The sequence below is a fragment of the Scomber japonicus genome, chromosome 16, assembly GCF_027409825.1.
Source record: "Scomber japonicus isolate fScoJap1 chromosome 16, fScoJap1.pri, whole genome shotgun sequence".
Taxonomy (NCBI): Eukaryota; Metazoa; Chordata; class Actinopteri; order Scombriformes; family Scombridae; genus Scomber; species Scomber japonicus.
In genome coordinates this window covers 5,246,952-5,271,443 of record NC_070593.1, presented here as the reverse complement: position 1 = coordinate 5,271,443, position 24,492 = coordinate 5,246,952, and the positions used below count along the sequence as shown (strand labels likewise).

Below are 24,492 nucleotides of genomic sequence, written 5' to 3'. Positions count from 1 at the left end.
AGATAAAATCAGCTTCATTTTCTCCCTTTTTACTGCGTCCTGTTCAGTTTGATTTCTTGTAATGGCAGGTTTCTTCCACCAGGTGGCAGCACAGCGGAGACCAGAAACCAATAAAAGATGGTTGACGCACAATTTACGATTTTCTAGAAATGGCAGAAAACCTAGAATATATATATGGGAATATTTTTTATGATCTTTTTAATATGGTATTTTTGTTAACACCATATATTAATGTTCTTGTGTAGTTCTGCGTGTTTAGACTTTGGCTTCTTTTCAAATTGTGTTGTTTTACACTAGTATAGAACATTTTTATACGTACAAAAAGTAAATTTTACTCAAGATAACAATAATTTTTAACCTTTAAAACTCTTCTGCAGATTCAGACTCTTCCCTGTAAAGAAGCAAACATCAGACACAAATCATTTACTCTTAAGGAAGACTAAATTTTAAACATTCAGACTTTAGAAGTTACTTGAAATATTTGTAAAGATGAACCTAAAACTGACGTCTCATCATTTAAACATGAACGGCTCATGATTTGTTGAATTGCTCTCAGTGTGGTCAGATTCATATATGTGTCCACTTACCTTTTGTTTAAGTCGTTCCTGATTTACTTCCAAATTTTGGTAATTTTAGACTTCATTTTGTCAGATAATGTTCTTGTGAAGTTCTGCTTCTTTAGATTTTGGCTTCTTTTCTTAAATGATTTTATCTTAATTCAAAAAGTGTTGTTTTACACTACTGCATGACATTTTTATACACACAAAAATTCCCTTTTACTCAAGATAACATTAATTTGAAACCTTTAAAACTCTTCTGCAGATTCAGACTTCCCTGTTAGAAGCAAACATCAGATAAACAGGTTCAGGATGTCTTTGGAAAATTTTTTAATCAACTCAAATTCAAACTTCGCTGCGTCAACTGTGTCTGAATGTGAGAGTGAATAGTTTCAAGGTGTGTATGAATGTGACATGTAGTGTAAAAGTGTTTTGAATGGTCACAAATACTAAAAAATGTATTTACTGGATTTAATCTCTCCAAACCAGAGGTGTCAAACTCATTTACATTCAAGGGCCACATACAGACCAATTTGATCTCATGTGGGCCGGATCATTAAAAAGATGGCGGGAAGGAAGGAAGGAAGGAAGGAAGGAAAGAAAGAGAGACAGAAGGACAGATGTAAGAAAGGAAAACAGGAAGGTAGGAAGGACAGATGGCAGGAAGGTAGGAAGGACAGAACGAAGAAAGGGAGGAAGGACAGATGGAAGGAAGAAAGGAATGAAGGAAAGAAGAAAGGAAAAAAGAAGGAAGGAAGGAAGGAAGGAAGGAAGGAAAGAAAGAGAGACAGAAGGACAGATGTAAGAAAGGAAAACAGGAAGGTAGGAAGGACAGATGGCAGGAAGGTAGGAAGGACAGAACGAAGAAAGGGAGGAAGGACAGATGGAAGGAAGAAAGGAATGAAGGAAAGAAGAAAGGAAAAAAGAAGGAAGGAAGGAAGGACAGGTGGAAGGAAGAACAGAAGGAAGGAAGGAAAAGAACACAAAGGAAAGTGGGCCGGATCGCACCCCTCGGTGGGCCGGTTCTGGCCCACGGGCCGCATGTTTGACATCCCTGCTCTAAACTCTTCCCTGTAAAGAACATCAGACACACACAAATCACTTTCAGTCCTCCAGAGTGTTTTTTTTATTCCTCTTTCAGACAAAAAAAGACAAAAACAAAATTCATTTTGCATAACAGTAGTACAGCAGCGGCCGAGGGTACAAAAAACGCTTCTTCCTCTTCTTCTTCTTCTTCTTTTTTTAATTTTCATTTTAAATTTCAGTGTAAAAATAACTCTAGTCATACCTCACACCTGTGCCGTTCCTCTCGTAGTGCAAACGCTTCAAATAAAAGTTAGGCACATGATGGATACAATATCGCAAGTTCAATTACACTTAAGTGCTGATGACAGTAAAACATCATTCAGTATTCCTCTTTTTATTATATTTCATGTGTGTGTGTGTGTGTGTGTGTGTGTGTTTTTGTGAATGAGTTCATAATGTTTTAAACAATCGCAGCCTGACGACATACAGACCGATGAAGTGATGAACAGCTGGCGTTTTAAATAGCGATAAAGGGGGTGGGGGGGGGGGGGGTGTATTCCTGTTTTTTGTCTTATAGACGTCAGATGAAAAGCTTGATAGATATATATGTGTTTAAAAAAAAACAAGAAAGAAAAGTCTTTTTTTTTTTAAACGACTAAGTGCAACTGACTCCTGCTTGGCCGAGTTTTTAATACTAAAAGTCAAAAAAAACAAAACAAACAAACAACATCGCAAGCTTCTGGTCCCGAGCAACAATCACGTCTCCCTAAAAACTTGATGCTTGTAAATATCTGAGCGAGCTTCTTTTTTTTTTTTTTTTTTTTCATAAGTGGCAACTTGACATCGTTCTACTTGGTAGGAAAAAAAAAACAACAATGACGAAAAGAAAATAAAATAAAACTAGCTCAAAATAAAAAGTAAAAAGTAAAATATTTCCCAGTTTTACATATGTTACAAATAAAAAATAAATATCAGCTCTGTTTTGTTTTGTTTTTTTTTAAATCTAGGCATTTTATGATTTATCAAGAAAAATAAAGGTATAAAGAGCGACCGTCGTTCTCTTTCCGCTCCGACTCAACGCAGTGCAGCTTATGTTTCAAAGTGTTTCGACACCCGGAGCGCCATCAGGAGGCGAGCACGCCTCGGCGGATGATGTCGGACCCGTACCGCCGGCCGAGGGACGAGTCGCCCCTCAGCTGGTGGGAGTGGCATCGCTTCAAGCAGGGCTCCACCACCTCGCCGCCCCCACCCCCGCCGCCGTCGCCCGCTTTGGAGTCGAAGCCGTCGTTCTCCGTCCCCGTGCGGAGCCGCGTCCTCGGGTACGACGACTGCTCGGGCGTGTTGGTGAGCGGTCGGAGGAGCGGCTTACGTTGCTCCGGCGTCTTCGTCGTCGTCGGGTGATGATGATGAGGCGGCTTCTCGCTCCTCTTCGGGATCCTGAACTTCCCCCAGTCTTTAAGGTTTCCCGCCACAGACCCGTTGGGCTGGGCGGAGTGCGCTTTCCTCAGCCAACCGTTCGTGGCTTTGGCGGCGGCGGCGTCTCCGACCCGGTTGGCTCTGTTGAGTTTAGTGTTGGTCGACGCGTCCGGAGAGGCGGCGTGGCGTCTTTTGGTCATCCCTTCATCCAGGAAGTAGTCTTCGGTGTCTGAGTTTCGGATGTCCACCAGCCTGATGGACACCGTTTTCTCCAGGTTTTTCAACCCGAAGCGGTTTTTGGGGAAGCTCTCCGTCCCCTCGCTCCTCCTCTTCCTCCTCCGCTCCTCCTGCTCCTGGTCGCTGTCTCGTTTCCGTCGGGCCAGCGCCTCTTGCTCGAGCCCCGAGGCCTCCCTTCTCACGCCTTTCCTGCTCTCCAGTTTGTGCAGCTTGACGGCGACAGAGTCCTGAATGCTCTCCTGCTTCACAGGATTCGGGAACAGAACCTCCTCCTGGTTCTCGGAGTTCTGGGCTTTGGCGTCGCTCGCGGCCTCAGCGGACTGAGACTCCTTGACGGTGGAGCTTTTACTGTCCTTCGTCTCCAGTGGTTTGCTGAGATTGTCCTTCTTGTAAGTGTGCAGTGAGTCGGAGAGGCCTTTCCTGTCGCTGCCTTTCCTTTTTTCCTGCTTTAGAGACCCCTGTTTGGTCTTGAGCCCAGAATGGCTCCAGGAGGAGCGAGACTGGGAGCCCTGAGAGGATAACCAGCCCAGAGAGAGGAGCTTCTCCAAATCCTTGGCTGATGGATCGCCTGCAACACAGAAAAAAAGACACCAATGTTTTAATCAATAGGTCGTATTGTAAAGATATAAATGTGTTCATGTTATAGACAAACTGAGCTGTATCAGTTTAAATAATATCTATAAATACCTGAGAGTATTTTTATTATTAAGATATTCACTTTACTTCCTCCTTCTTTCCTTCCTCCCTCTTTCTTCCTTCCTTCTTTCCTTTCCTTCCTTCTTCCTCCCTCCCTCCTTTCCTCCGTCCTTCCTTCCTCCTCCCTCTTTTCCTTCCTTCTTCCTCCCTCCTTTCCTCCGTCCGTCCTTCCTTCCTTCCTCCCTCCCTCTTTTCCTTCCTTCTTCCTCCCTCCTTTCCTCCGTCCTTCCTTCCTTCTTCCTCCCTCCTTTCCTCCGTCCTTCCTTCCTTCTTCCTCCCTCCTTTCCTCCGTCCTTCCTTCCTTCCTCCCTCTTTTCCTTCCTTCTTCCTCCCTCCTTTCCTCCGTCCTTCCTTCCTCCTCCCTCTTTTCCTTCCTTCTTCCTCCCTCCTTTCCTCCGTCCGTCCTTCATTCCTTCCTCCCTCCCTCTTTTCCTTCCTTCTTCCTCCCTCCTTTCCTCCGTCCTTCCTTCCTTCTTCCTCCCTCCTTTCCTCCGTCCTTCCTTCCTTCCTCCCTCTTTTCCTTCCTTCTTCCTCCCTCCTTTCCTCCGTCCTTCCTTCCTTCCTCCCTCCCTCTTTTCCTTCGTCCTTCCTTCCTTCCTCCCTCCCTCTTTTCCTTCCTTCTTCCTCCCTCCTTTCCTTCCTTTTTTCCTCTTTCCTTCCATCCTTCCTTCCTTGACTCGAGGACAACAGGAGGGTTAAACCAATCACTTAATCGACTGTTAATATATAAAGTATTGATCACAGTCCCGTTGACTCACCGCTGAACAGCTCGTGGTCGAGGAGCCGGACTTGGTGCTGGAAGATCTGCTCCTGAACTCTCCACAGCGAGCGCTTCATCTTCTCCCTCCGAGTCACCATGTAGGTCAGATTACGCACCTGAGGAGCAGCAGATGATGATCGAGATGGTTAAAACAAGGAAGAGCTTCAAAAACATCAGACAAACACTGAAGGAGTCTAAAGGAGGAGAGGAGATTCTGTTCATCATTTATACTGAAGGAGTCAAAACGAAATAAAAGAAAAGAGCTCGTTCACAAGATTGAGACGAATTTTAAACACACGTTCAATCCATTCAAACTGACTATAAATGGTTCCTCAGACAGATGAAGCTTCTTTTTAATGATGGAAAATGTATTTTATATGTATTTTGTTGTTATTATGAACTGTAACTTATATATTTGTTTATATTGTGTGTAAGAAAGTGCACATTAGCTAGAATAACATGTTATTAGATTAACATCCTTCAGATTCCAGCTTGTCAAATGTAAAAACTTTTGGCTTTTCTCAGTTTTATATCGATGTAAAGTGAATATATATATTTAAACAAAACAAGTAATTTGAAGACCTCAGGCCTTTAAAAAAAAAAAAAAAGCCTTAAAATTAAATGGCCATTTTTCAATATGACCACTATACTTTCTATTTGTTTTTTTAACTCCCACATGAATTATTTTATTTATTTTACTGACTATTTCAAGAGTCTGTAATCAATTAAGTTGTAGCATCAATTTTCAGTTGCACATTAAATACGGATTAACTAATTGCCAGATAACAGTGAGGAATAGTCAGTTTTGTCCAACCAACACATAAAAAAACAGTTCACAACCCCAAAATATTCAGTTAACTAACATATTACAGAAGAGCAGCTGCAAAGTCACACATTTAAGAAGCTGGAACCAGTAAAAGTTTTATACTTTGGCTTAAAAAGTTAAACATTTCCTAAGTAGTGGGCTGACTAATTGATAATGAGCCTTTACTTCATCCTTCCTGGTCTCACCTTTACCTTTAACGCTGTTTTTACATTTGTAGAAATTAATATAAAGTCTTCTAAACTATTATCTGTTTACAGCTTTTATTTTTAATTCCTTTATTTGTCTTTTCTATTTGGTTTTCTTCCTCTTCAGCTGGATTTTGTGGTGCTGCGTTGGATTTAAAGATCAATAAAATCACCTTTTCTCATCTCATCTACAAACAATCAAACTTTTCCTCTGAACTCAGTATTTAAGTTATTTATTAAAAGCTTCTTTTTCTTTTTCTTTCATCTTTCTCTTGTTGATATTTTCTCCTCCACCTTCCTCCTCCTCCTCCTTCTCCTCCTCTCCTCCTGTGTGCTGCTGGGGGTCTTGCTTTGGGGTAAGTGGAAACCTACCCTCTCCAGGTCCTGACGGAGGTGCGTGAACAGCTGCAGGCGTCGCAGCAGCACCTCGTGCTCGCGGCGGGCCAGACTCTCCTCCTCGTCCTTCTTGGGCGTGAGGAGCGGCTTGTTGAAGTTGGCTTTGCGTTTCAGCTTCCAGTACTGGTACAGGAAGTCCACCACCTCGGGGGGCAGCTTCAGGTGCTCGGCCACCTCCTCCACCTCCACGAACTGGTAGAACTCCTCCTCCATCTCCTGCAGCTTCAGCTTGCGGAGGCTGACTCTCTTCTCCTGCTGGCGGCTGATGAGCGTCTGCGTGTTGGCGAAGGTTCTGTCGGCGCGCTGAGGGACGACGCAGAGAGACGCGGAGGAAGAGGAGGCGGTGGCGGGGTCGTCCTCTCCTCTCACCCTCCCTCTCCGTTTGCCCTTCTTGTCTCGAACGCTCTCCTTCACGCGCCCCTCGTCATCGTCGTCTCCGGAGTCTCTGGACTCGGCGGCCTCGATCCCCGAGTGTTTGGGGCAGTAGGACTTGAACTTGACCTCGTCTTCGTCGGTGAGGATGGTGTTCATTTCAAGGCTGGCGTGGAGGCCGCACGTCACGTGGAAGGCAGTCCGGCAGTTTTTTGCTGAGCACTGCGGACACAAACACAAGAGAGTTCAAATTTAAGACTTGAAATCTCTTCTGTTCTTTCATTCCTTATAAAACACAACATCACATGACATGATCCCATTAAACATGCAAGTTAAAGCAATAAGTAAAATCAGATCAGGGTATCCACACATTTTTAAGACCTTTTAAAACCTCTTTAAGGAAAATATAGTAGTAATAATAATAGTTTAATTTTGGATAGGGACAGTACATATTGATGAACATCGATATTAGACATCTCTGTAAATATACCGGATTATAGCAAAGTTGCTCATTTGCATCCGTAGTCTCTAGTGAGTATATATATTACCATTGCTGAGACATATAATGATAATAATAATGATGCAAAAGCAGGATTTTACTGTTGTAGTGGGTTGAAATGGAGCTGGAGTCAGTTATAAAGGACTGAAACTAATAATTAGTTTTATCATGGTTCACACTGCTGATTATTTTCCACTTTAATTAACAAGTTGGTTGGTTGATGTAAAATTCTCTCTCTCTCTCTCTCTCTCTCTCTCTCTCTCTCTCTCTCTCTCTCTCTCTCTCTCTCTCTCTCTCTCTCTCTCTCTCTCTCTCTCTCTCTCTCTCTCTCTCTCTCTCTCTCTCTCTCTCTCTCTCTCTCTCTCTCTCTCTCTCTCCTCTCTCTCTCTCCCTCCCTCCCTCCCTCCCTGGTAGAGACAGATGGCCGCCCACCTAGAGCCCGGTTCTGCCTTAGGTTTCTTCCTGTTAAAGGAAGTCAAGTGCTTTCTCATGAGGGGGCATGTTGGGTCTCTTGCACCTGCTTTATGTGAAAAAGTGCCTTGAGATGACTTCTGTTAGGATTTGGCGTTATATAAATAAATAAAGATTGATTGATTGAGGAAAACTGTGTCAAAGTATCAAAGTAACAAAATACCCGTATCAGAGCCGAGAGCATCAAAACCTGTCCAGACCTGGAGCTTATCTTTAATACTCAGCAGTGTCGGGAAGTGAAACTAATATTGTTTTAACTCTTTACTGTAAAAGTATAAATGAATAGTGAAAGCTTAACGTTTGTCGCTGCTACTGACGGACACGTAACTCATCTTACTCCTTAAAAAACTGTCTTTTCACCTGTGAGCTGTCAGCCTGTTGAACCTACAGGCTTAAGTGCAAATGATTCAAACATAATATTTAAAGAAAAAAATAAACAATTCAGGCGTTAAAGCTTTTGAATCATGAAGTGCTGACTGATGAGCCGCGTCCTCAAACAGACGCAGCATCATCACTCTCCACCACCGCGCTGACGGAGCCCCGACTTATTATTAACAGGCGAAGGTGACGCTTTGCTTTCCGCGCCTCATTAAACGTCTCGTGTGTGTGTGTGAGGCTCGGAGACTCTCACCTGTATGCACGCTCCGGTCTTCTCTTTGCACAGGCAGCAGATCAGAGCCATCTGTTGCTGGGACTGTGGGACACGTTGGTGATCGGCTCCATCTTCTCCGGATTCCCGATGCTCACCTGCAACGAAAAAAAAGAGTTGAGACGCGAGAGTTAGACACATGCAGAGACATTTTGTATTCACAGACTTTCATCACCTCCATTTACCTCTGTTTACTCTCATTAACTAGCAAATAAATTCCATATTTTTACATTTTCTACGTGTTTCTTCTCTAAAACTGTTTTTTTTTTTTTTTAGAAATATGTTTATTCATTTTGAAAAAAAGAACGCAGCACATCAAGCATTACAACGATATTTCATGGTCATAAAATGCAGTATCTACTATAGACAAAATATAAAAGCAGAAAAAATAAATAAATGATAATAATAATAATAATGATAGTAAAATAAATAGGTTGGTAGACATATATAAGATCATACTCTTGTTTGCACTCTCTTCTCTAAAACTTGAACAATTATTGTTAAGCAGGCTGCAATTATTTAAAACAAATACCTTTCTATTTAATTGTATTTATTTATCTATTAACCTTCATTTTACCATTGAGGAGGTTACAATGGTGTCGAAAAACAACAACAGCATGCTAAGTGAGAGAGAAGAAAAATAAATAGATACGATTACGGTTAAATTAAAGATTTAAGATTTGCAATCACTCAAAACAAGGTCTGAGATAAGGCCTTTAAACAGCTGTAGTGGTGGGAAATAATAATCATATTTAAAGCCCTTTCCAAGTGCAAGATGCATTATTATAAGATAATTACATTTTTCCTATTTCGGGTCTGACTAATGGAGGATGGAGAAATAATCTATTCTGTGATTGAGTGCCAATATCGTGTGACTTCAGGGTTAAAAGTGATTAAATAAAGGGCGGAAGAATAACTGCTGTGTCAATTTTGAATTTCCCCCTAGAGCAGAGGTGTCAAACTCATTTTCATTCAAGGGCCACATACAGACCAATTTGATCTGATGTGGGCCAGACCATAGAAAGGAAGGAAGGAAGGGAGGGAGGAAGGGAGGAAGGGAGGAAGGGAGGAAATATGAAGGGAAGGAAGGAAAGACAGGCAAAAGGAAGGAGGGAAGAAAGGTAGGAAAGACAAATGGAAGGAAGGAAGGAAGGACAGATGGAAGGAAGGGCAGGAGGAAGGAAGGAAGGACAGATGGAAGGAAGAAAGGAACAAAGAAAGGATAAAAGGAAGGTAGGAAGGAAGGAAAGATGGAAGGAAGGAAAAGAAGACAGGACGGAGCCAGATTGCACCCCTCGGCAGGCCGGTTCTGGCCCGCGGGCCGCATGTTTGACACCCCTGCCCTCGAGGGATCAATAAAGTTACCCTACCTACATACTACATCCCCATAATCCAAAAAGAACCCCCATTATTACTCAATTCTTTTTCTGTGGAGAATAAGGAAGCAGATTTTATTATTATTTAAGGCCTACAAAAGGCAAAATAACCCTGCTTTGGTTTCTGGGCTGACTAAATAAATAAAAATGATAAATATAAATAAATGAGTGTATAACAAAGGCTGAATTTTGGAGAGTAAAAAATGACTTGTTTACAGGCAGAGGAAAAGCCCAAACTCTGTATTTCCAAGCATCTCTGTGAGACAATGATGGGAATAAAGTTAATATAAACTCCTGGAAGCCAATTTGTAAAATAAGTAACTGTTGCTTGTTTTTCCTCCCGGTGATGAATCGCCTCCGCCGGCTCAATTGTAACTCTGCCAAGTTGTTAAATGTCATTCGTCATGGTTAGTGGATTTAAGAGGAGCCAGAAATTACATTAAGGTTTTAAAAACTCTTAACAAGTAAAGACAAGTCTCTAAAGGAAACGATACACACTGCTGCTGCTGCTGCTCAAAGGTTTTAGGCACTTAAGATGTTTAGATTATCGTCCGTCACGCAACAACCAGGGAGACGTCTGATTAGTCTCATAAATAAAAACTATTCATGGCATTATGTTTTAAAAAGTATCCTCACTTTACTTGTAGAGTCTAAAGCTTTTTCACAGCACTGTATATAAACTCAATGGCCTCTTTATTAGGTACATATGTGCTGTCTGATTCAATCCAATATAACAGCTCTGCTTTAAATTCTACATTTATGAAGTTTATACATTTTCAGTTTTTGTTAACATTGTCAGGAAGGTGATAATTCTGCTTTATGTTTATTATTGAGGTCATAGTGCAGGGTTTCCCACAGCACTATACAGTTAAGGCGGTCACCTAAGCAACACATGCCTGCCGCCTTAACTAACGTCTTCAAAAAAATTAAATAAATAAATAAATCCAACCAACGTCTGCAGCGGGCCGGAACCGCTTTGTCCTACTGTCTGACTTAGACCCTGAACACACCTGTAGCTCTCTGTACCTCCCGCTAGCATAACACAGACACGCTAACGGTGATATTAAGTTTAAGGAAACAAACACAGACCGCTGGTTAAAACATAAATCTACATCATCTGAGGCAGAACCTGCTCAGAAACACATCTTCTGCGGGAAACCCTGATAGTGGGTGGTGGTGGTGTATTAGGGTGCTTTATATTGACTGGTGTTCCTACTAAAATATAAGATAAGATAACATAAGATATTCCTTTTTTAGTCCCACTATATTATAACCCCCCCCCCCCCCCCCCATTGTGGAATTAATAAAGGAATATCTTATCTAATATTTTGTCCACTCCATTAACATAAACATGAGGGGGACAAAATAATAGGAACACCAGTCAATATAATGCAGAGCTGTTAAGGTAAAGTATCTTTATTGATCCCCCATAGGGAGAAATTCAAAAAAATGACGAAACAATAGCTAGGAAGGAAGGAAGGAAGGAAGGAAGGCAGGCAGGCAGGAAGGAAGGAAGGAAGGAAAGGAGTATAGATGAAAAGAGGAAGGAATTTAGGAGAGAAGGAAGGGATGAAGTAAAGGAGGATGGAAGGAAGGAAGGAAGCAAGGAATGAAGGAAGGAAAGGAGTAAGGAGGGAGGGAAGGAATGAAGGAAGGAAAGGAGTAAGGAGGGAGAGAAGGAAGGAAGGAAGGAAGGTAGGAAGGAAGGAAGGAAAGAAGGAAGGAGTAAGGAGGGAGGAAGGAAGGATGGAAGGAGGAGGGAGCAAAGAAAGAGGGGAGGAGGGGAAGAAGGAAGGAAAAATTAAAGAAAGAGGAAGGAAGGAAAGAAGGAACTGTCAAAAGTGACGGGGTCAATTTGACCCGGGAGGACGACAGGAGGGTTAAAATAAATGTATTATTATTATTATTATTAATAATAATTTATCTTCACCTCTGGAATCCACAAGGCACAGCTGACGTGAACCCACTTGGTCCCGCTCCGCGTGGGCTTCATGGCTCCGCCCTTCTTCGGGCACAGCTGGCACTTTGGCAGGATGCCGAGGGCGCAGATCCGACACAGCCAGCTGCCCTTCGGGACTTTCTGGATGCCGTAACACGCCTGGAGAGAAACGCAAACAGGCGGAGGCTCAGCAGGAAAAAATCTACACAGGCAGCAACAAATTAAAACATGCAGAGAGAGAGAGAGAGAGAGAGAGAGAGAGAAAGAGAGAGAGAGAGGGAGAGAGAGAGATAGAGAGAGAAAGAGAGAGAGAGAGAGAGAGAGAGAGAGGAGGAGGAAGTGTTTGTGTGTCTCATATAAAATGTAAGATTGTCTTTTTTTCAGACTCTGAGTTCTACTGTGTTAAAATATATTTAAAGTTTCACTGCACATTTCACTTTTACTGTAACTTTTACCATCTTACAGGATCATTAAAAAAAAGCCTTAGACCATAGGCAACACGTATCTCATCATAATTTATTATAAGCAACACTGAGCTTTTTCTGTTGCTGCTCCTAAACTATGGAACGAGCTTCCTTCAACCTTCCTGTCGTCCTCCCGGGTCAAATTGACCCCGTCTGTTTTGACTGTGCCTTCCTTCCATCTGTACTTCCTCCATTCCCCTTTCTTTCCTCCTTCTTTCCTTCCCTCCTACTTTCTTTCCTCTGTCCTTCTTTCCTTCCTTCCTCTTTTCCTTCCTCCCTCCCTTCCTTCCTCTCTCCCTCCTTTCCTTCCTTATTTCTTCTTCCCTTCCTTCCTCCATTCTTCCCTTTCTTCCTTCCTTCCCTCCCCCTAATAGTGGGGTCATCTATAAAATAGTGATAGTGAAAGTCTTTTTCACATTTAATTAATCAAACAGAAGAATTAACAACATTTAATAATGATTGACGGGGAATTTATGAACGTGACTTGGCGTAAAGAGACTAATTATGAGTATGTAAAGGTAAAGTTTCATTAGTTGTGTGTGTGTGTGTGTGTGTGTGTGTGTGTTTTGACCTCTGACCTGGTGAACGCAGATGTTGCACTTGTCACAAAACACCATCTCGTTGTTGTCCTCTCCGTCGGGCGACTGGCACACGTCACACACCACGTCCTCGTCGTACTCGATGCCAAGCCCCTCCTCTGTCTCCGTGGCGTGCGTCATGTTCTCGTGGCAGCGGTGCTCAAACTCCTCCATCACTCGCTCCATGGTGATCTCGTCGAGCCGCGGCATGGCTGGAAAAAAACACGAAGAGGAGGAGGGAAAGTTAATCAAGCTGTTTCTGACAATGTTTATTTTACAAAATCGCTGAGATGAAGTTCAGATTATAAAACCGGACCCGTCAAAACACTCATTTCTGTGTTTCTAAGCAGCAGCTGACATTTTGAAGACGACCTCTTTAACTCCACTCTGGCACTACGCTTAATTACGGGTTTTTTTTAAATGTGCTTCTGTGAGTCATCTAAAACCAAAATGAGACTTAAAAACAAAAGCTGCAGAAAGATTTATTCCCAACAGCGTACATCTAAACAAAGATGCGGTCGAAGCAACAAAAGCAGGATGCCGACATTTAAAAAAACAAAAACAAACAAACAATACGAGTCTCTAATCTAAACTGAAATTTTGGGAAGTGAAAAACCTCAAAAAGTCCTGATATAGACGGATTCCAGCTGGAGGAGGAGAAGAAGGAGTAAAGACGAGAGAGGTGAACATAAAGACGACACTCAGATCTCAGTCCTGATGGATCTTACGTTTCTTTACAGCCACAGATAATAAAAGTCTGTAGTTCAGAGAATACAACTACTGAAGTACATATTAAATATCTAATTACTATAAGAGAGAGACAAAATACAATCTGCGGTCAGAGTAGGACCTGGTAAGAACCTGTAAAATACCCCATACGTGAAGCATTTAAGCTGGAATTCCCCCCAATTCTGAAATATGAATTTCAAGCCGTGATACATAATACACATCAGCAAATCCCCCTCAGGTTCAGTCAAACAATAAGAAACTGGAACTGTAATGATTAGACGCTTATGAGAACATTAAGCAGCAACTATTTTGATTATCATATTATCATTTTCAGTAGGAAACAATTGATTCCAGCTTCTTAAATGTGAATACTTTATGGTTTCTTCTAAACTTCTGTGACAGTAAACTAAATCTATTTGGGTTGTGAGCTGTTGGCTGAGACCAAACATGACATTTTAAGTTGAATCATGGGCTTTGGGAACCGGTGATTAACAATTTTCTAGAACATTTTATGGAGTGTACAAGTAATTCATTAATCAAGAAATTAATCTACACTGAAAAGAGCTACACAGAACACTGATGTGGCACAGTGGCTTAGTAAACAGCAAAATAGTCCTATAATTAGGCATGGGATGATAACCGTGTTCAAGGTATACCGCAATATGAAAAGTCACGATAACCGAAACCACCAAATTTTCTGTCATACTGTTCCTAACTCTAAGGTATGAGCTGTTTTTTGTCTGGTCAAAGACAGGAAGTGCAGGTCAGAAATCCCTCAGGTGGTGCAGCTGCAGCGTAGCGTATCATGACCCTACACACTGTCATTACAGTGTATATTCAGGTTAAATGAACATGTCTGTCTTTATTTGTCTTCCTTTTAGGAACATTTTAGAGCTGGAATCGCTATACTGCCATACCGTGAAACCCTGATATATTTTCTTATGGTTATCATACCGCCAGAATCTCATACCGGCCCATGCCTACCTATAATCAATAATAGAATAAAGTTTAAAGTCATTATCAGTAAGCATGCTGCTCAAGATTCATATACAGAGTCTGAGCTGAACTCTGACCTCCTAAACTAAAAACTCCCAGGTGAGGATAAATGAAATGCACATTTTTAAAAACAACATAAAATCTTTGCATTACAACCTCACGAAAGTCTCAGTTTTGGCGACACTCACCCATCTCTGCAAACTCCTCGTTGACGGTGTTGAGCCAGGCCACGTCCTCCTCGTTCAAGTCGTAGCGGCACATCCCCTCCGCCAGCGTCCGGATGTCCACGTAGCCGAGCGCCTCGGTGCCCGACGTCCGGATCAACTTCTTTGGCTTCACGAACATGACCTCCTTCCCTTTGTCTGCCAACGACCTGAACGGCAGATATGGAAAAGCTTTAGTCTCTTTAACATGTTGGGATGGATTTATCTATTAATGGAAAAGTCCTCCATAACTCAATATTACTTTGAACAGGCTTTATGGGCTTTCTTTGCCTTTATTTGACAGTTTTAAATGTAGAGAGCAAGAAAACGGGGGTGGAGAGACATGACATAGAGCTGCAGTGATTAGCCTGTTAATCGATAAGTCTATCGTCAGAAAATCTGCAACTTTTTGGACTATTGAATTCATTTTAATTATTTTTTTTAATGCAAAAATGCCAAATATTGCTGGTTTCAACTCCTCAAATGTGATGACTAAATGCTTTTCTTTATCATAAAATTGTAGTAAACTGATTATCTTTGGGGTTTGGGATCTTCACTTACATATTTTTTTAATCAACAGAATAATCTATAATAAAAAAAATAATTAGTTAGTTGCAGGCCTACGACAAACTACTGATTGTAATCAACCTACAAACATCCAGTAATTTGGGATCTATGACTTTAAGTGTCTCGTAACTTTTAATATTTCATGAATTTTAAGGAACTGCCTGCTCACTTCTGAGGGCAAAAAAATCATCATAAATGTCTAAAAGCCCCGTTAAAATTTACAGTTTTTGTGGAAAAGAAGAAGAGGGCCAACAGCAACACTAGTAGACGACTTATTTATATGACATGGGCATATACGAGTGTTGCTATTTGGGTGAAACTTAATCTCTAACTTAATTCCTGGATGTGGATTTTATGTTTCCTACTGAGCAGGGTTGAGCCCGTCTCTTCCTGCTGTGTTACCTGGCAACGGGCTGGGGGATGGACTGGGGGCTGACGGGCACCTGGACGCCCTTTTCCCACTCCTGCCTCCACGGGTCAGCGAGGACGTAGTAGTCCTCTGGGTTCAACTGGTACGAGTCGTGCACCTTCATGGCTGTGATCAAGTCTGTCCTGAAAACCTGAAACCACAAAAACAGTCACGTGAGGACAAGAGTCAGTGCACGAGGAAAGGTGTTTTTATTGAATTATTACTGCTGTCGGAAAAAGTGAGTATTTTTGCTTCATTGGTACGTTAGTGAGAGAAAGGCCGACAGGAAACAAGGGGAGAGAGAGAAGTAGCTATGACATGAAACAAAGGTCACTTTCCGGATACGAACCAGGGATGTTATTGATACCTACTCAGCTACCAGAGCGCTCCCTGTCATCACTACATATTTTATGCAAATATTGACGAGTGAATCATGCAGCGAGGGAAAACACCACAATGACATTTCTGAATAATAAGATCATCAAATACTTGATAATTTCATGTGGAATAATAATAATTGTCCTTAGAGCAGAGGTGTCAAACTCATTTTCATTCAAGTGCCACATACACACAAATTTGATCTTATGTGGGCCGGATCATTAAAGAGATGGAGGGAGGGAAAGAAGGAAATAAGAAGGGAAGGAAGGAAAGACAGACAAAAGGAAAGAGATAAGAAAGGTAGGAAAGAGAGACAGTGAAGGACGGACAGACAGAAGGAAGGGAGAAAGGAACGAAGGACAGATGGAAGAAAGGATGGAAGGACAGATGGAAGGAAGGAAAGAAGGAAGAATGGAAGGAAGGACAGATGGATAGAAGGACAAAGGAAGAAAGGAAGGAAGGACAGATGGAAGGAAGGACAAAGGAAGAAAGGAAGGAAGGACAGATGGAAGGAAGGAAAGAAGGAAGAATGGAGGGAAGGACAGATGGAAGGAAGGACAAAGGAAGAATGGAAGGAAGGACAGATGGATAGAAGGACAAAGGAAGAAAGGAAGGAAGGACAGATGGAAGGAAGGAAAGAAGGAAGAATGGAGGGAAGGACAGATGGAAGGAAGGACAGAAGGAAGAAAGGAAGGAAGGAACGAAGAAAGGAAGGATGGACAGGTGGAAGAAAGGAAAAGAGCACTGGACGGCAAGTGGGCCAGATTGTACCCCTTGACGGGCCGTATCTGGCCCACGGGCCGCATGTTTGACACCCCTGCCTTAGCTGTAAGCTCAAACAGTGCAGAAAAACATAAATGCATATTTTAGTATCGACTGCTCCAAAGATGACTTGTAATATGAATACTGCTTCTGTCAATTATTATCTTCACTACCAAAACTACTAAGACAAAGTAATATGTCTTCTTTGCCAGAAAAGATAGTACTGCATATCAGTGTTGGCACATGTTGGGAAAAAAACCCCACCATGTTGAACCGGCCAATAAGGGTCCTACTTAGGCCACTGTCATTGTTTTGCTTTAATTTGATTGGCTAACGGTCAGAGGGAGTGTACAGTGGCCTGCAGGGGCCAAGTTCACAAACTGTACATTAGATAACGGCAGAAAGAAGACGTCCAGTGTGTCAGAATGTATTAATAATGACGATTTACTAAATATTCTGGCAGCTGATCGTTTCAGATCAATTTAGATTCAGATTAAGAATTTTTATTGTGTGACGTGACAGAAAATCATCTTAGATGTGGGTCAACGTTCAAAACTCCTAAAAATAGAATAAAATGTACAGCATAACAAACTGAATATATGCATACAAGGTAGGTATGTAAGAGTACACTGTTGTTTCATTTTTTGTTTAACCCTTACATACTGTTCAGGGTCAAATCTGACTCATTTTTTTTTTACATATGAAAGCTGTAAAAACATCATATACACATTTCTTTTAGTCAGACGTTTCCTAATGTGAACCACAGTATACAAAAATGGAAATAAAATGATGTTTTTTTCATTTTTGTGCCGCTGATACACATATACAAAAAAAAATCAAAAATCACCATTCAAATGTTCTAAATTAGTATTAGTATTAAATAGTGATTGTGAATGTCTTTTAATCAAACAGAACGATTAATAAAACATCAATTAATGACTGACGGGGAATTTATGAATGTGAATTGGTGTAAAGACTAATTATGAGTCAGATTATAAACAGTATGTAAAAGGTTGAAATGCTCATCACAGTGGGATTGAAGGAGTTCCAGTATGTGTGGAGGGTCTTTCTGGCCTTTAACGGGGACTTTATAATAAACTAAAAACAATACACAAACCATAACGCTGAGAGGAAAGCAGAAGGTTGTTTTTTTTACTATGACCTATATACTGTTATTAAAATTGTGATGATATTTAGTGTGACGTACCTCGGAGGGTTTCTGCCCGGTGCCTCTCCTGGGCTGTGACGAATGTTGGGACCAGCAGGTAGAGTTACCTGGAGGAGGAGAACGACCACAGCGTGTTAAGGGACGTGACATTTCTCCTTCTTCTTCTTCTTCTTCTCTGTCTTCTTTATTTCTGCAAGGACTGCGACTGTCGCTGCTGCTCTAACTGAACAAACCTCCCATCTTCAAAAACTTATGGATTTCCCCACAGCTGAAACTACAGACTGCAAATATAACTGTATTTGAATAGTGAAAATGGCTCAACTGACATTTTCTGTTTTCATTTTCATTTTGTAACTATTGACCAATTTGACTTTGGGCTTCACTTACAGTAGAAGCAGGCAATTAGGATTTAAGATCTATTAATTTGGACTATAATAGGAACCTTAAAAGCTTACAACCCTTAAAATTGATTGCCTAAAAAAAAAAACAACCTAAAAGCTATTTCCAGTGAGTACTCATGTTTGTTTTAACAGTTGATTCCACATCTGGTGGATTAGATGCATCAGAAAATCTAGACAATATGAATATAACCCAGTGTTTTGCATGATGTCATATAACCCCACTCGTGTGAGATGTTGTGCATGATGAAACAAACACTACAGGTGCATCAGAAATCATCCACTGAAGTCAGACCTTGAGCCCTGTCCGTCTGACCTGCCGTGATGTCTTTAAAGGTCCAAATGCGACTCCTGTCCCTACACTGTTTCCACTTTCTCAAACTGTAGGTCTCCTTTTGCTTTTCTTTTATGCCTTTCCATCTGCCGCCATTCCTTCTCTTTCTGTATCTTCGTTTCCTCCCTGAACATTAAGTGTAGATTTACTGACACTGACAGTCACAAGATGATAGAAAGATAGATTTTTACAGAAATATACAAATATACTGACAAAGAAACTGAAAGCTAAAATGTACAAGATGTTAAATCACAACCTTTACTGACATATTCTGACATTTTCAATCATTTAAAAAGGGAAACAAAGGGCACTTCCTCCAGTCTGGAGACATTATAACACTGCTGTGGACTTTCACTAGAAGGAGGCAGGGTTGCGCTGACCTCGTTCGGGTCTATATTTGGGGCCTGGTAATAATGAGTCAGCAAGCAGACGATTTTTTGCTTACTTCCATTGTCAGAGTCGTCACTGCTGCTCAAGTGCCTGCTCCTCTTCATCGTCGTCTGTCTGCGGGGCTCCGACGTCGGGACACTGCACAAACCAGACGGGAGGGTTAAAAGTTACAGAGGGAAGTCAGAATATATATAACAGCCATAAATATGATGATTAAAAGAGTCCGACTCTAACACAAATACAATGTTAGAGTACAAAGTTCGGATAAATAAGATAACAACAAAACAGAGGACACTCATAAACACACTGTTAAACATTTTCCAGAGTAAATAAACACAGCTTAATCTCTTATAGACATCACTGACATGTTGAAGTTCATTCACAAATGCACTCACACTTAAAGATGCACCAATCTAAACCATCAGATCAATATGGGCAAATTCAATAACTGTATAAAGCTGCTAGAGCATTGTGCATGATTTAACCAATCCAATTTAAATACAGTTTCTCTCTCAATATCTTTATTCTGCTTTTAACTCAGTTTTCAGAGATAGATAGATAGATTTTCAGTGTCTCCTTGCATTGAACCCTACACAGTATTCATAGGTAAACAGAAGTATACATCATTTAAATTTGGGGACAACAGAGCAGTGGTATTAGAAAGGTCCTCTGTATCTGCAGATATTCTGAAATGAAGTGATAAAAACTCACTTTCTTGGATACACACACAGGTAAATCAGACACAGGGGTATAGACACAACTATAAATAATTTAAATTAAGTTTAAAAACTGCGAGTTGAAGTAATAAAATATGTATTGAAAGAGAAAAACTTGGCTCACATCACAGTTAAAATGCTGACACAAGATACCAAATGTGCATCTGGATAAATACAATCCCGCAGTAGTTTTAAATCCAATCACTAAGCAACGAAATATCAATCATCAATATTTGGAAAAACTCCCCTACACTAAAACATCAGTTCTTGGACACAGACAGATATATCAAAGCACAACAGTGTGAGAGGAGTATAGAAACTTGTCATTAAGTTACTCCACCTTAACCCTCCCTAATGTGACAACACACCCAAAACATCTAAGGTCATCTAAACACGGTGAGCTTTGATCAACTCTTAGTTCTTATAACCAAAGCTCAAGAGTTTTAATGCGACTTTTAATGCTTTTTGCATTTTCTGCCTTTTACTAACATGAAATTTGAGTGTTTTCATTTCTTGCACTGCAACTTTTAGCAGTCTTATTCTACTTTAGCTTAATTGTTCTATTCCCTTAACTTTTACATAACTATTTCTGTATAATATGTTGTTATCTATCACTTTTTGAGATAATGCTACATAAATAAAACTTGCCTTTCCTTTCGCTATATAACACCACAGCCACAGCTCCACCGATGACAAGTTTCAAGCCACATGCAACACAAAACAAAACAGGAAACAACGCCTAAAGTTGCGGTGCTGTGAACTCTGCATGCGGCGTGCAAAAACAAGGACCCTAAACTCCAGACATGTAGAAATATCTCTGTTAAGTTACCTCCAACCAAGCTGTCTGTCTGCTGCTGCTGGATATGTTCGTGTGACGCCTCTTTTTTTCCCCAGCAGCTAACTAGCGGCTAACTTTAGCATGCAAACTAATAAAAAAAAGCTGTCATCTACGGTTACCAAGGCAACGTGCAAACACATGCATTCAAGGAAAATTGTGTTGTTGTTTTTTTGCACCAAAGCAGACAACTTTTTAATCACCCTGCATATTCTAGCTGGGTAAAAGTTAGCCTGATTGCTAATCTGCGCTGTCGTTATACAACACACAGGCCTACACAGAGTGACTGATAAGAAATGTTATTATTTTAAATAATTGAGCTCGGCGATAGCTTTTAATGTAAGCTGCTTTTATATGCAGAAGTGGTACCGGTAAAAGTGTCAATACTAGAAAGGGCTTGTAGTAGCTTTGCGTTGAGTGAGTTGCACGTTGGTTTTAGCTGACGTTAGTGGTTAACAACGTCTGCTAGTTTGTTTGCTAACTGCTACGTAAATTTGATTCTAGCATAGCAACTAACGGTCGCTGCAAACGTAACGTCTACGTTGAATCTGAGTTGACGTTTTATGCTTTATTAAATAATAAACGCACAAACAACAAAGCAGGTGGTTTTAAACCACGGGGATGTGTCTGAGTATGATAAAACGGTAGCCTGAAGTTACTTAGTTATCTTAGCACTAGCCAATGCTGCTAATTTAACGATTAAATTGAACGTTGCGCTTACGTCGAATGTAGCGGGCGTTAGTGGCTAGCGACGTCTGCTAGTTTGTTTGCTAACGGCTACGTAAGTTTGTTTCTAGCATCGCACGAACATATACTGGACTTTTAACGGTCACGTTTATGCTGACTTTTTATGCTTCATTAAACAGTACGCTTACAGACAACAAAGTAAGTGGTATTAAAACCACGGGCATGTATCTGAGTAAGAGAAAACAGCAACGTGAAGTTATTAAGTTATATAAGCACTAGCCGATGCTGCTAACTTAACGGTTACGTTGAACGTGCCGTTTACGTCGAAATTAGCTGACGTTAGTGGCTAGCAACACCGGCTAGTTTGTTTGCTAACGGCTACGTAAGTTTGTTTCTAGCATAGCAACTAACAGTCGCTGCTAACTTAACGTCCACGTTGAATTTGAGTTGACGGTGTATGCTTCATTAAACAATACATTACAAAAAAACAGAGCAAGTGGTAGTTAAACCACGGCCATGTGTCTAAGCATGATAAACAAGGTAATGATAGTTGCTAGAATTACATTTAGCACTAACCGATGCTGCTAACTTAACTGTTAAGTTGAACGTTACGCTTACGTCGAATGTTGCCCGGTTGCTAACTGCTACGTAAATTTGTTTCTAGCATAGCACCAACATATGCTGGTAACTTAACGTTCACGTCTACGCTGAAATAAGTTGACATTCCATCCTTTATTAAACATCACACTTACAAATAACAAAGTGGGTAGTATTAAAACCACGGGCATGTGTCTGCGTAAGAGAAAACAACACCGTAAAGTTACTAAGTGATTTTAGCACTAGGCGATGTTTCTAACTCAACGGTTACGTTGAACGTTACGCTACGTTGGATTTAAGTGACGTTGGCGGTTAGCAACACATGCTAGCTTGTTTGCTAACAGCTACGTTAGATACCACAGTTGTTATTTAGCATTTAGCCGACGCTGCTAACTTAATGTCTCCGGTGCACGTTATCAAATCACACAGTCACCATTAGTTATCTGTCAAAGGTTTTAAGGGAGGGAAGGGGGGAGTCTAGCTACCTGAAATCAACGTGAACACATAAATGCAAGCTGTTAGTTAATGTGTTGTTGTGCTGTGTGAGCTGCAGGGCGACAGCTTCACCAGCAAGCCACTGGCGGAGGTTAATGTTTGGCGCCATTTTAAATGCCGATGATGATGACCATAAAGTCGCTCAAATATCCCCATAACAACCTTCTGGCGCAATATGCACATGAGTAAAAAACCAGCGTAGAGGTGAGAATAAAGTGGACGGTACATACAGAGCACGTCAGGAGGATGCAAGCCGGTGTTTTGAGTTTGATATGAAGAGAGCAGCTTTTTTTTGTTGCTGTGAGTTCCGCTTGACCCGCATTCCACATACACAAACACGGAGCGGCAGGCCGGGGAGGAGGTTCCCCAGCCGGCTGCAGCTGCGCCGCTCCGCCGCCAGGGGGCAGCACGAGCCTCGGTACTAATGGCACGAGGAGTAATGCAGGAGGAGGTATAAAGTGCTTAATCACTCTTATTCATTCATTTAATCATTTATTTATAACCAGGGTTGGGAAGGTTATTTTAGAAATGTGATTAGGGTTACAGATTACTAGTTACTTTATTTAAAATGTAATAAGTAATGTAACTATTTCAATTACTTAATGTGTATACTCGTGAAAATGTGCAATCTATATATTTTTGTCATATATATACATAGTTTTTTTTGTTTGTTTTTTTAATTTCCCCAGTTTTATTGATTTTGATATCAGCACTTTTTATTCTGTACTATTTTGAGCCATTGCTACACAGTTTGTTTGGATGTGCACTGTATAGTGTATAATCTGAATTACATACATTTGACTACTTTTCTAACTTTCTAACCAATGTTTTCAGCTGTGTGGGTAAGTGTACCCATTAAGCACCAAAATCTAAGTTTCATGGATACTGACATGATTTATAAGGGAGATCATTTCTTATAAAGCAACATTTATCTCTCATTTTAAATGTATTCATTAGTTCATGTAGATTTTATAATATAAAATAAAGATAGTTGATGAATAAAGTGTGTTTAATTGGTACTGTGACTTCATTTAAACCCAATAATATATATATTATTAGATATATTTCTATGGAGAGCTTATGTTTGTATATTAGAATTAAGTGTGTGTTAAACGATTTGACATTTCCCATTTACATACCCAGTTATTCAGGTTATGCTAACACTGTAATGTGACGACTTTATCACTCTTGTGTTTTCAGTGCCGCAGTATAAACCCACGTTGTTTTAAATGTCAACACACACACTGTGAATATGGTTTTCCCTTTCTCAGCTTTATTGACCACAGTCAAAGTCAAACAACAGTAACATAAAAACAAGTGTGAAGAACAAATAGAGGAAACAAAGTGCCCGGGAATTAAATAATGACATAATAAAATCACATTTAAATTAAAAGGAAAACAGAGATAACTGGGTTACAGATTAGTAATAAATAAACATTAGTCAATCATTATTTTGGTGCTTATTTGCTGCTTTTTATTTTGCAGCTTGACTAGAGAATTATAAAAGAGCTCAATATCAATTAGATAAAGGTAAAATTTGGGTTCCTGTTTCATTTTATATTAGAGCCTGACTGATATATTGGTCAATATTAACCTGATATGTTACATTATATATATATTATATTTTACAGATATATCATTGTTGGTGGTTTATTTTAAGTTACATAAGCAGCACTTCATGTATATCTGATTCTTTTCCTTAATTCAAATTTAATATAAATGTAAGTATTTCTTTTGTTCTACGTGTTTATTAACATTTTTAGTTATTTATAATTATTAAATTCCCAGTGAAGCTTACTGTGTCAGTGCAGCATTTATTATTAAACTGTAAAATGTCATCAAAATATCCATTATATATATTTTATCACAGGTATATATGAGGAAAAAATGTGTTTTTATATATAAATAAATATATTCTGTATATATAAGATTATCGGCTACTATATCAATATCAGAAATGTTTTACTTTATAATATTGTTACTGGCATCAACCCTAAAAATCCAGTATTGGTCGAGCTTTTGATATTAAATATAGACATAAAACATTCTTATCCTCTGAGTTATGAGAAGTAAAATATGACTCCCATCAAGCCCGAGCAGCCGACCAGTAAACACACTGGGAACATAAATTCTTTCCTAGCTGTGTAACATGACGCCACTGTCCCACTGACAGACCCGACCTCCTTTTTTGGTTAGTAAACACATCTTTATCTATTTAAAGGGCCAGACCGCCAACTTCACTACTTCACTACAACACTACGACACTATGACTGTCTGCTACACATTTAAGCTTCCTGTCATCCTCCCGGGTCAAATTGACCCCGTCTGTTTTGACTGGTCCTTCCTCCCTTCCTCCTTCTCTCTTTCTTTCCTCCCCCCTA

General features: G+C 40.4%; 1 protein-coding gene across 1 annotated transcript; it reads right to left on the bottom strand.

The window, feature by feature from the left end:
* Positions 1–1,659: 1,659 nt before the first annotated feature.
* jade1 (jade family PHD finger 1) lies at positions 1,660–22,438 on the bottom strand. The gene is given in 12 exon segments (XM_053336038.1): positions 1,660–3,804; positions 4,691–4,808; positions 6,076–6,693; positions 8,073–8,119; positions 8,122–8,188; positions 11,397–11,564; positions 12,448–12,659; positions 14,361–14,545; positions 15,345–15,502; positions 17,699–17,766; positions 18,837–18,919; positions 22,342–22,438. Coding segments are annotated over 11 exon segments (2,787 nt in total). The 5' UTR covers positions 18,886–18,919; positions 22,342–22,438; the 3' UTR covers positions 1,660–2,707.
* Between the last annotated feature and the right edge of the window lie 2,054 nt (positions 22,439–24,492).